General features: G+C 36.6%; 1 protein-coding gene across 1 annotated transcript; it reads left to right on the forward strand.

Moving 5' to 3' along the window:
• The first annotated feature begins 7,136 nt into the window (after positions 1-7,136).
• LOC124081932 (transcription factor Sp3) lies at positions 7,137-12,319 on the forward strand. Its single transcript, XM_046428326.2, has 2 exons — positions 7,137-7,508; positions 9,867-12,319. The coding sequence occupies exons 1-2, from the start codon at positions 7,137-7,139 to the stop codon at positions 10,878-10,880; spliced, it is 1,386 nt and encodes a 461-aa protein (XP_046284282.1). The 3' UTR covers positions 10,881-12,319.
• The last annotated feature ends 532 nt before the right edge of the window (positions 12,320-12,851 follow it).

A 12,851-nucleotide genomic window follows, 5' to 3' on the forward strand; every position in this document is an offset into this window, starting at 1 on the left:
CTCACTGACAGAGTCTTCTTTGGAAGAGTGATGAAGCGAGAGTCCACTATCCTCAGAGGATCACAGCAGCAATCAAAAACCCATTGGAGAAGAATAGAGCTTGCATCTGCTGCTGCTTCCTTGTTCTTCCAACTTTTATTCCATCTAAGCCATCATACTATTGGATGGTGCTTCCCATGCTTAGAGAGGGTCTCCATTTCACATACTAATCATTCCTAGTCACACCCAGAAACCCCTTTCTCATCTGCATCTCTTAATTCAACCAAGTTGACAATTCACATTAACCATGACAGACAACAAACCATGTACATTAAAGAGACGAGAGGACATTGAATGTACCACTGTAACTTATTAATTATTGATTGTTACAGCTTTCTTTGTTAAATTAATTAATTTATTTTAATTAGGTATCTATGAGAGTAGAATGCATTTTGATTCATTGTGCACAATTGGAGCACAACTTTATATTTTTATGGTTGTACATGATATAGTGTCACACCATGTGTGCAGTGATACCTATACCTAGGGTAATGGTGTCCATCTCATTCTACCATCTTTCCTGACCCCATGCACCTTTCTTGACATATCTTGACACAAACAGCTGAGAACAAGGAAGGAACCTGATACCCTCAGAAAGGAGTAAACTGTGATCAGAGGGAAGATGTACAGATTTGGAGTCAGCTATTAAATTTATCTCTCCAGAAAATAAAAGCAAAAATAACAAGATGGCTATACAGGAAGAATGAGAATGATGGATGAGAACATGCAACTCACTTTTAAAACAAAACAAAACTGTGACTTCAAAGTTTGACAATTATTTTGATTTTTTTCTGTCAGTGTTTTTTTTTTTCATATGTCATTTTATTCTTCACTTTCACTTCTTTCTCCCATCTATAGTTGGAGTAAGGTGCTCTTGACACCAAATCTTTGACAAGATTTTGCCATGGAATGAACATGATAATCTGCAAAATCTCAACAAGATCTTTCATTATGAAAACTATAATGCCCTTTATCATTTTATTTTAATTTACAAGTGATAAAACTCACTTTGGGCCAGGCATTTTTGTAAACTGTCTGGCTATCCTGGAAGAGCAATTATCTGGTTATCCAAACTCTTTATTTATTTATTTGTTTGTTTATGTATATATGTATGTATGTATTGGCATCTGTTACTTAAAGCCTGTTGTTTTTCAGTAAAACCATTTTCTCTTTTTTGGCTGCCATTCACATTCTATTCAAATATTGAGTTGACTGACTATGTGTATCACTTTTCACATTCATTTTCTTCTATTGCTTTTCCCTTCAATTAGACTCTGAATGTTTCTGGATTCTACTGCGGCAGTTGCTTTATAACTCGTTTTTAATTTGAGTGTTGGTGCTGTGTCCATTCTGAGTACCACGGTTATATTAATATTCTGAGAACACTTATGTATGAACTAAATTCACCTAAAGCTCAGTCAACTTTTTTGGTTCCACCTCTTTGGTCATGTGGTTTTCTCCATGGACACATCTTTTTACTTGATTTCCATCCATCAATTTCTCATTTCTTATGACCCAAATACACAAACATCATGGACTGCCTATTTACCTCATTCAACGCCACAATTAAACCCTTCCATTTGGCTTAAAACCATTTAAATTTGGGGTCCATTTAGTTCCAGGTGCTTTGATTAATGTTTAGAGAGCAATTAAAATCACAGACCAAAGACTTTTGAATTTGGAGAACAATTCTTTCAAAGACAAGCATTTGAAGCCATCTGAACATGCATATGTGTGAAGCTACATGAGGAGAAAGATTGTTTGGGGGATCCTAGAGTGCTTCATGAATGTCAGAGCCTTTCTATTGTATATTACAGAAAGTCAGACTTCTGAGATCGACATGCAAAATCTTTGATATCTGATCCTAATTTCCAAATGTCCACACTGTTTTTTTTTCATTGAACATCTGCATTTATCAAAGGGGTCTTTGTTTCTAGAACACTTCTATGTTCTGAAGAGATTTCATGTCTTTTCTTTTGAATTCTATCTACATTTGTGAAGAAAATGCTTGAGATTTACTTGCTTGCTTATATATTTATTTATTTTGTACTTTGGGTTGAACACAGGGGCACTTAACCACTGAGCCACATCCTCAACCTTTTTTATTTATATTTTTATTTTAAGACAGGGTTTCACTAAGATATTTAGATTGGCTTTGAACTTGTGATCCTCCTACCTCAGCCTCCTAGTTGCTGGGATTATGGGTGTGTACCACTCTGCTTGGCAGAATTTCCTTGTTTTGGAGACTTTGCCTAACCTTGCCACAAACCCTTCCAATAGTGTTCATAATTATCATTACTGTGATGGATGTTTCATGTAGCATCATAGGATTATAGAATTCTCTTAGGCCTCAATAACTTTATAAATATAGAAATATGTAAAGGATCATGTCCAGCCCAGGATCATAAGGGTTTTACAAAATTTTTACACATTTACATCAGAACCTACAAGAAAGATAAAAATCTTTGCTACTAACTAATAACTAAATATCTGGCAATTAATGTTTAGATGTATTGAACTTGCCATTTTCTACTACCAATTAATTGTTTCTTTTTGTTTTTTATTTGTTCTTTTTAGATATACATGACAGTAGAGTGTATTTTGACATATTATTCATACATGGAGTGTAACTTATTACATAAAATGCCTCTCTCCATCTCAGCTATATGCTCTTAAATGTCCAGTTAAAGTTTTATGTTCTTTTTCATTGAGTCCAATACTTGGCAGAATAAGTTCTTGGCATAGTAACTTATGAATAATGTATACTCTATGTACTTTTATGTGTTTTATCAAAGACCCAAGGATCATTATTAGATTTTAGGCTATATTATTACTAATCAACAATATCCCCCATGTTATCCTTCCTAGTCTGCTAAATGGTAGAAAAATCTGGATCCCTCCTACTTGTTTTCCTTGTAGCCTACTTATTTTTACTGTAGTAATTACACTTTGGGAAGCTTTTGAAGTCTTGGCCAAAACCAATTCTGGCAGGTAAAGCATTTTCAGCTAAAAAGTGGAAAATAGATTTAGAATCTCATCTCTGTGTCAGCATATAGTATTTTAAAACTAATCTATTCGGTTTCATTTTTCCCATTTTGTCAAACATCAAGGACACTCACTGAAAGTCATTTCTCTCCATATTTATTAGATTCTTGGTTTGCTGAATAGAGAAAAATGATATTTAACTCGGATTATTTCAATAGCATGACAAATCTATAGACTTATCACTTATATCCACAATAGTGATTGCAGTGCTTTATATAGTATTTCACTGTACACAAATTACATATATTAGATGAAATATGTAGGGCAGATAAGAGGAACCCTACCTTCCTGGTGAGGAAACTGAGACCAAATGAGCATCAAAAATTTACTCTGAAATTCTCCACCTGGTAATCAAAACTGGATTAGAACCCAGTTCTCTTGTGTCCTTTCCCAGTTCTCTTTCTATTACTTCATGGCCTATCCCCAGTTGGCAAAGCAATGCCCATTTTGGCTGCAAAATAGAGATAGCCTATGATTGCTGCCAAGAAGGCATATTGAGTGGGATGTACTGAATCTTTCGGTCGCATCAGGTTCTGCTGTGCATGTATGAATTTTGCCAGAATCAGCTTCTTTCATCAAGATGTTCATTTTCCAGAGATGAAATTTAATGGGATGAAATTTCATATAGCCCTTGGTTGCTAGATATGACATAAAATAAGAATATTCTGTGCTGGATAACCTCTACAAAAAAGACTGAGAAAATTCTTAGGGTCACTATAGGAAAACTTATTTTAGTAGAACTCAATTCTTAAAAATTCTTGATGAATGGGGAAACTTGGGGAGAATAGGAACATGACAGAAAAATATACAGCAATGGTATGTGGGAGAGTATATGCATAACTTGAATTTTACTCTTTATTTATTTGCTTCTCATTTAAAGTTGCCCTCTGACTTAGGTATCTCATATCTTCCTTGGCTAGACCAACTGAATGTTATGGAGCATTTAGAAAGGGAAAGGAATAACTTAATAATGATTTTTGAGTTTTCTGGCTCAGGACTCTGGGAGGATAGTGGAGACATTCATTAGCTTTTTTTTGCTTTTTTTTTCCAATTTAATTGGTACGACAGGTGTTCCTAGTGCAATTTTACAGGAAATAGAGAAGGAAAGGCAGTTATAGGAACCATTATAAATGGGCGAATAGTTCAATTCACATATAGGACTGGGAATGAGAAATTCAGGGATATCTTTCCATGATCTTTTCATTTTTGAAAACTCAGTCACCCTCTTCCACAAAGTAGGAAGAAACTGAGCTGGAATTGTGTTAAATTCCCTTTTCTATTTCTTCTGATATAAATCTCTTCTTGCTCTCCATTTGCCTTTCTTCTCCTGTCCCAGCCTCCATGAGCGAGCAGGCTTTGTAAGTTTCCCAGTGACTGCATTTTAATTATTAGATGTTTGGTGGCTACCATTCCTCCAAGGAAAAAAATGTAGCAGAATATCCAACTGCCAAATTAGAGCTCAAATCACAGGCTGCTGACAGCAGCAAAACTTGGTAATACAAAAATTCTTAGATCCTCAAGTTTCTAAGCTTATAAAAAGCCATACTTGTGTGGGCTTTGACTTCATTACTGAATGATGGAAGGGAAGAAGAGTCAGAGAGATGACAACTTTTGTTTCTTTCCTCCCGCCATGAAGTCTTGCTGGATATATCAAGGAGCTGCTGACAGTTTTCTTTGTCTCTGGCATTTTTTGCAACCCCCATCAATGTCCCCATTCTAAAAATGTGCTTTCCCTGAACATGTTCTTTATATATAATCCTCATTTATTTGTGTAATATCAACTCTCATTTGTGCATATGGGTTTTATCTGCAACAAAAATGTAATGCCAAGCAGGGTCTGCCCCTGTGGTCCCTTGATGTTTACTCATCTAATGCAAACTAATTTCATTGTTTGTCCAAGAAAAACATCACCAAAAAGGCAGATCTGTAATTAAAACGTTCTCTCAGGCATTCCAAACTTGAATAGAAATTAAGAGCACATGATATATTGGTTTAGATGGTCAGAATCATCTTCTGTCCAGGATGAAGAGGAGGGCCCTGTATTTATTTATTATGGAGTTTAAACTTCCATTAATAGTGCCAAACCCATGCTTTATCTTGGAATGGAAGTCTATACGCAGTTCCACAATTTTCATCATATGCTAGTATTGTTTGACATATAAAATATAAATATATTATGCCACTTATTCTATCTACTTACCTACCTATCTATGAGAGTGAAAACTTTCAACCAAAGTCTTCATTACCGGATTATTTAATTCTCAAAGGAAATAAAGTGATTCAGTTATTTTTTTTTGGTGGGGGGGGTACTGGGGATTTAACTCAGAGGCATTAGACCACTGAACCACATCCCCAGCCCTATTTTGTGATCTATTTAGAGACAGGGTCTCACTGAGTTATTTAGAACCTCATTTTTGCTGAGGCTGGCTTTGAACTCACAGTCCTTCTGCCTCAGCCTCCCGAGCTGCTGGGATTACAGGCATGTACCACCCAAAGCTATTCAATTATTATTAGTCTAAATGTTGTATTTCCAGTTTAAAGGACTATAACATTTCTTTTCATCTTCCTCCTCATTCTATCCCCTTGGCTTTATTTAGGGGAACAGTCCTAAGTAGTAAAGAAATGGGAAGAGACAAGGAGAATAGAGAAAGCTGGTGACTCAGAGGACAGAGAGCTCAAAAGCAGGACTCCTTGGAGGATTGTGCCTACTCTGTGCCATTGCAGTTATATTTCAGAATCACTTAACCCCTAAGAGTCTCCATGATCTTAAAGAACCAAATTCTCTCCTAGTTATACTAACTGCAATTATTTAAAACCAAGCAAGTGATCATGTTTGTTATCTCTGTGTTGTGAGCAAATTAAAAATAAATTTGAACCCAACAGTGCCAGCTGTTCTATAAGGTCTGAAGTGCAGTTTTCCTTTGTAAAGGTTTAGGGCTTCTGGTCCACATTGCTTGGAAGTCACATAGCCATTTGAGAAGTTGGTTGATTACATTATCACTGAAAAATAATCTCACTCTTATAAATTGTGAACTTTAGTGAATTGTTTAGTACTTGCCAGAAAACAGATAACTAGAGATTATGAAGATGATTTTGTTTTTTAAAAGTAAAAGATATTATGAAGAAACTTTCTAGCATCACTAGTTACAAGCAAATATATATATATCCCAGTATAGAGTGGTTATTTTATTTCATCACATACATCCTAGCTTATCAATGTTGAACTCACTGTATTTAAAGCATTTGAGGAATCTTAAGCATGAAACGTGCCCCACAAAGCTAGAGCCATCCTAATTTACTCAACCTCAAAAATTGTGTCTGACACTTCCTTTCCCAAAATCACCATTGTGGAGTGACACACCTGCTGCATGGTACAGGACCAGTCTGGGCTGAAGAAAACCGAGGAATGATTCTGGGATTCATAAATGCATCCTCATGATGACACCCTGCCACCAGAGGCACAAACAACAGAGATAACCCAGCTGGTGTGACTTACTTTCCAAAGCCATAACCCTAATGCATTCCAGTGGGAGGAAATGAAAAGAGATTTATTATTAGTTCTGAACTAATGCTGATCAATGAGCAAACTGCCATGAAGCTCTGGCCAAGGCAATATAAGCTCTCCAAGAAAGGCGTGTGTGGCGGGGGAGCAAGAGCCGGGGTCTGCAATATGTGAGACTAGTACAGGAGAGAATAAAACCTTTTTTTTTTGTTAGGAAAGTATCCCTCGTGACCAAGAGTGGCGCTACACCATCTGTTCGTGGTACTGCGGTCTCACAGTGCAAATGCCTGTCATGTACAACAAGCAGTCAGAGCATTAGAAAAAGTGAACATTTCCAAGGTAATTTCCCTAATATAAAGCAAGTTTATCAACAATCTGCAGGCCTCTCTTTTACTTCACATCCAGAAACCGTGGATCTATGAGGACACACTCCCTACTGAATAGTTGTCTATTGCTGAGGGTATAAAGAAAAAGCACAAAACCTATATCCCAGAGGGAAGGTGTGAGACAGACACAATGTGACAAAAGGGAGATACAAAGAAAAATGGGCATGGCCGCTGGAAGCCCTGTGGAAATATATTTAATATATTGCATTCCTATTCACCTTGCTGTGAGATCAGTTTTGCATCTTAATTACCAGCTGGCATTCCCAAAATATCCTTCTACCCATGGGGGAACAGTTGTGGAAGATTTTAGCAGTGCAATGCTAATGACAAGAGTAAATGTCTCAGGGAGCAAGAAACGGAACTGTCATGTGCAAGTGCATGCGACAGCAAGTCTAGTGGCCAGAAGAGAAGCTAGAACAGGGCAAAGGCAGAGTGCTCCCAAACCCAGCAGAGCCGAGTCTCAGAAGACCAAGGGGATCTTGAAGGCTAATATAACCAAATGTAGACAAGTGTCAGCGCCAGAGAAATCTGGGGCTGTGTGGTGCACGCATTTCCAGGAAGCAAACTCCTGAAAATTTGGCCAAAAAAAAAAACAGGAAGCAAGAAAGTTATTATAAAGACAATGAAGGAAATGGTCACTTACAATGACCTCAACAGAGATTCTGTCCACTCTCATCTCCCTTTTTCCCCTAGAGTCCTGTTGTGGGCTTCCCTGAGCAAGACAGACAAGTAGGCAGACTAAGGGATGTCTTACAATAACAGGTCTGATAGTAATTACTGGTTTAAAAAATTGATAGAGATAGGTTATAGATGTTTTCACAAGCAAAGGCAGTACCATAGTATGGTATTTTCATAAAAGTCACATGCTCATAGAGGACTTAAATATACAGGAACAAACCTGCTGTGATAGTTTTCTGTCACTGTAACAAATACTTCAGATAAATCAAATTAAAAAAGATAAAAATGTTTATTTCAACTGATGGCTTCAGAGGTTTCCATCCAGGGTCAATTAGCCCTGTTCCTTTGGGCCTGTGGCAGCCTAGTACCCTATGATGGGAACATGTGGTACAAGAGGAGTTCACCTGGTCACAGCTGAGAAACAAAGAGAGAAGGAAAAATACCTAGATGTCTCAATATAAGCTTCAGTATACACCCCAATGACCTGACCTCTTTCCAGTAGGCCCCACCTCTAAGAGATTTAATGTTCTCCCAGTGGCACCAAAGACTGGAGAGGTTCATCATTAAAGCATAACCCTTGCCTAGTGGTTAAACCTAGTGGTTAAATACATAAGATTGTATAGTGATTTTTTTCCATTGCAATAAAAAATATATGATGTTGAGTATTTTATAAAGAAAAAATATTCCATTTAGCTCACAGTTTTGGAAGTCAAGTCTAAGACTGGATAACCCACTGTTCTGGACTGTGGCTAGAGCCTTATGACCATTGACATCAGAAAGTCAGGGGTTTGTTGGAGTAATCACATGGCAAGATAGAAAACCAGAGAATGAGGAGTGGTCAGTTTCCTCTTCTTTGTTTTCAGCATCTTATTTTAATTTTTTTTTCTTTTAGTGCATTATATTTGTACATAATAATGGGGTTTATTTATTCATTATGACATAGTCATATGAACATTAAAACACATTTTGCTCCATTTCTTCCCCAGTATTTACCCTTTTGTCCCCTTCTTCCTTCCTCTCATACATTTCTTCTACTCTACGGATCTTACTTCTATTATTTTACTTATTTTAGTATGTGCATTATACTTAGACCAAAAAGTGCAATTCATGATATGGCTCAATTGGTAGAGTGCCTGCCTTGCATGCACATAGGCCCTGGGTTCAATCCCCAGTACCACCAAAAAAAAAAAAAGTGCAATTCATGGTGCTACATTCATGCTTGCACATAGCCTAGTCAATTTCATTTTGTGCTTCCTCCCTTTTTTTACCCCTCCTCCTTCCTCCTTTGCTCCCTATGCTCTATTGTACTACTTTACTTTCTATTTTAATGAGATCCCATTTTTTTTCCTTTCCCTATTTCTTTCTAGCTTCCACATATGAAAGAAAACATTCCACCCTTCTCTTTGTGCCTTTGGCTTATTTCACTTAGCATGATGTTCTCCAGTTCCATCCATTTACTATTAAAGGACATAATTTCATACTTATAAATGTTGCAACTGCTAGATGAAAACATGGGGTCAATGCTCCAACTTATAGAAACAGGCAGTGGTTTCCCTAACAACATTCCTAAAGCTCAAGAAATAAAATCAAGCATCAGTAAGTGGGACAGCATCAAATTTAAATGCTGTGCACATGAAGGAAAAAAGAATATGAAAAAAGACTTTACAGAATGGGAGAAAATCATTGGTAGGTATGCTTCTGGCAGACAATTAATATTCAGAATGTATAAAGAAAAAATAGACTAATAAATAAACCAATTAATAAATAGATGAACTAAGCAGACATTTTTCAATAGAAGAAATGCAATGGCAACAGATCTTTATACATATTTTTTCCAGCATCCTTAGCAATCAAGGAAATGCAAATCAAAACTACACTGAGATTTGTCTTCCCTGTAAAATGGCAGACATCAAGAATGTACATCACAATAAGTTCTGGTAAAGATGTAGAGAAAAAATAACACATTGTTGTTGGAGCCGCAATCTACTACAATCACTGTGGAAATTAATAAAAAGTTTCCTCAAAAGATTGGGAATGAACCCATCATATGGCCCAACTATAGCACTCCTTGGTATTTATCTAAAAGAGCTGAAATCACAATAGTATAGTCTGCCCAGTGACCAGCGCTGGCTTCATTAAAGAAGGTTCGATTCATGAGTAAAATGCTAGGGAGTTTTAAATTAAAGAAACAAGACTCTAATTACCTTTAAAACCAGCTCCAGACCTTTTTAATTCAGGCACAGACAGTGACCCCTTCTGGACAGATAACTTGGCAAACATTTCAAGTACAAGGGGTCCAGAACTTGCAGAATTTGCAAATACAGAATACTGCTGCCCAACAAATAACTTTGACGCCTGTCCAGACACTCACGCTTGGTCAAGTTGCAGCAGGTGGAGCCTTGACTTCAACTCCAGTTAGTCTAAGCACTGGTCAGTTGCCAAATCTACAGACAGTTACAGTAAACTCTATAGATTCTACTGGTATACAGCTACATCCAGGAGAGAATGCTGACAGTCCTGCAGATATTAGGATCAAGGAAGAAGAACCTGATCCTGAAGAGTGGCAGCTCAGTGGTGATTCTACATTGAATACCAATGATCTAACACACTTAAGAGTACAGGTGGTAGATGAAGAAGGGGACCAACAACATCAAGAAGGAAAAAGACTTCGGAGGGTAGCTTGCACCTGTCCCAACTGTAAAGAAGGCGGTGGGAGAGGTACCAATCTTGGGAAAAAGAAGCAACACATTTGTCATATACCAGGATGTGGTAAAGTCTATGGGAAGACCTCACATCTGAGAGCGCATCTGCGTTGGCATTCTGGAGAGCGCCCTTTTATTTGTAACTGGATGTTCTGTGGCAAAAGATTTACTCGAAGTGATGAATTACAGAGGCACAGAAGGACACATACAGGTGAGAAGAAATTTGTTTGTCCAGAATGTTCAAAACGTTTTATGAGAAGTGACCACCTTGCCAAACATATTAAAACACATCAAAACAAAAAAGTTATTCACTCTAGCAGTACAGTGCTAGCCTCTGTGGAAGCTGGGCGAGATGATACTTTGATAACTGCAGGAGGAACAACACTTATCCTTGCAAATATTCAACAAGGTTCTGTTTCAGGGATAGGAACTGTTAATACTTCTGCCACCAGCAATCAGGATATCCTTACCAACACTGAAATACCTTTACAGCTTGTGACAGTTTCTGGAAATGAGACAATGGAGTAAATATTACACAAATACTTATTCATAGTGGTTATTTTTATACAGTAGTGAGAAGAATATTGTTCCTAAGTTCTTAGATATCTTTTTATTGATGTGCAAAAATTTTTGGATTGACAGTAACTTGGTTATACATGACACTGAAATGCCTTACTTTGTATGATATTCCATAGTATATTAAAAATGGTAAAATTGCATGGGTTTTGTAGGTACTTTTGGAATCTAGAAGAAATGAAATTTTACCAAGTTATATAAAGAGAAAATTGAATTTAACAATGCGAATGGTAGTCTAACCAAATGCATCAATCCTGTGTGGTTTAGTGTAAAAATGAGAACATGTTGGTATTTATCTATTGTAAGATAAAAAAAAAAAAAGTTGGTGGGTGAAAGAAATCATGTTATGATAAAAATTTTTGTAATTTTCTTGATGACTGGAATTTTTATTATGCATAACTGACAAATCAAGTTTCCAAGCAAATGTTACATAGTGTAGGCTTTACTTAGCTTGTCAATTTGTCATTTTGAAGCTAATTATTTTAATTAGGTTAACTATGTACAATATTTTAAGCATTACTCTTGTAAGATTTTGAAAACTACATTTTAACATGGAACTCTAGGGATAGTCACCTTTTAAATCCTGTTGAAAAGCCATGTTTAAGATTTAATTTGCCAAAATAATGTCTTGTTAATATTCTTTCAATAACGAAGTTGGGCAATATAGCCAATGTTTAAAAAAAGTTTAAAATGTATAGGTTGAGGCATTTGGGTGGTAAGAAAATGTTATAGTGAATTAGCCCTTTTCTTGAATATTGGAGGACCAAAAAAAAAAAAGAAAAGAAAGAAAAATAACTAAGGTGTATTGCGTCTTAGCGGTGATTTTTATCCAGTCTTGTTTCCAAAAACCATGTCTGCCAGGGCCTTAAAAGCCATCATGTAAATTACCAGTAAAGTATAACATATGCAAACATAACAAAATCACTTCCATAGTGACAGTACTCCAACCATATGGATATTAGTCATAGAAAACTAGACATTTTATGATATTTTTTAATTTTTGTTTGTTTGTTTTGTCTAGGTAGTCAGTCTGCACTTAAATATCAACCATTTTCCTTTTTTTTTGCTTCTTCCCTTAAAATTTATATGTATCCAATACATTTAATTGAGAAACGTATGTTTTTTATTATGCTGCATTTTCTTTTTATTTTTTAGTTATTGTTTATATTTTCAATTAAAAATGTACAAAATAAAGTTACATTGCTGGTCTTGTAAGAGCTATACAATTTTCCTAAATGTATACCTATAACTGCAGCAGTTCACCTATTTCAGAAATTTGGAATTCTGTTCATTTGTTATCTTTAAGACCACCTCAGATTTAAAGGCTACCTTATTGTACGTTTCAAGTGTATTATAACAGTGTGGTAGTTAATAAAACACTATTTTTTTTTCTTTAAAAAGAAAAAAAAGAAAAAAAAACCAGCTCTAGGACGGCGCTTCTCCTAGCTCCAGCTTCCAGCCACCTAATGTGGTAGCGAGGTTTACTGAAGAGGCTAGGGAGAGGGGAGAGAGAGAGAGAGAGAGAGAGAACATGCCAGGGAGTGGACTTTTATTGGGGAACAAAAAATTCCAGGGAAAATCCTATCCAATGAAGGTTAAGGGGGGGCATTATCCCAAGGTCAGGGGCGACAATTGGGTCTTCAGGGCAGTGACCAGACAAGCCTCTGCATGGACAAGCCCTCAGACCTGGGGAAGGGTGGGGAAAGCTCTGACACAGCTGTGTCTAAGCGCCTCTCACCCAGCCAGGGAGGTAACTCAAATCACGTGCGAGGATAGCTTCCTACACTAAAGTGATATCTGCATTTCTATCTTTATAGTAGTGCAATTCACAATAGCCAAGTTTGTGGAACCAGCCTAGATATCCATGAAGAGATAAATGGATTAAAATATGTGGGATATACATAATGAAGTTTGTTCTTCTAT

Source organism: Marmota monax, unplaced genomic scaffold (genome assembly GCF_021218885.2).
Source record: "Marmota monax isolate L192 unplaced genomic scaffold, Marmota_monax_Labrador192_F-V1.1 WCK01_AAM20220418_F8-fsc00031, whole genome shotgun sequence".
NCBI classification, from domain to species: Eukaryota; Metazoa; Chordata; class Mammalia; order Rodentia; family Sciuridae; genus Marmota; species Marmota monax.

Bases quoted from the DNA above. Each gene is read 5' to 3' on its own strand.
- LOC124081932 (XM_046428326.2), top strand. From the start codon at position 7,137: ATGGCCGCTGGAAGCCCTGTGGAAATATATTTAATATATTGCATTCCT. The intron at 7,509-9,866 runs GTGTGGTGCACG...CTTTAAAACCAG, and splicing joins CGCCAGAGAAATCTGGGGCT to CTCCAGACCTTTTTAATTCA.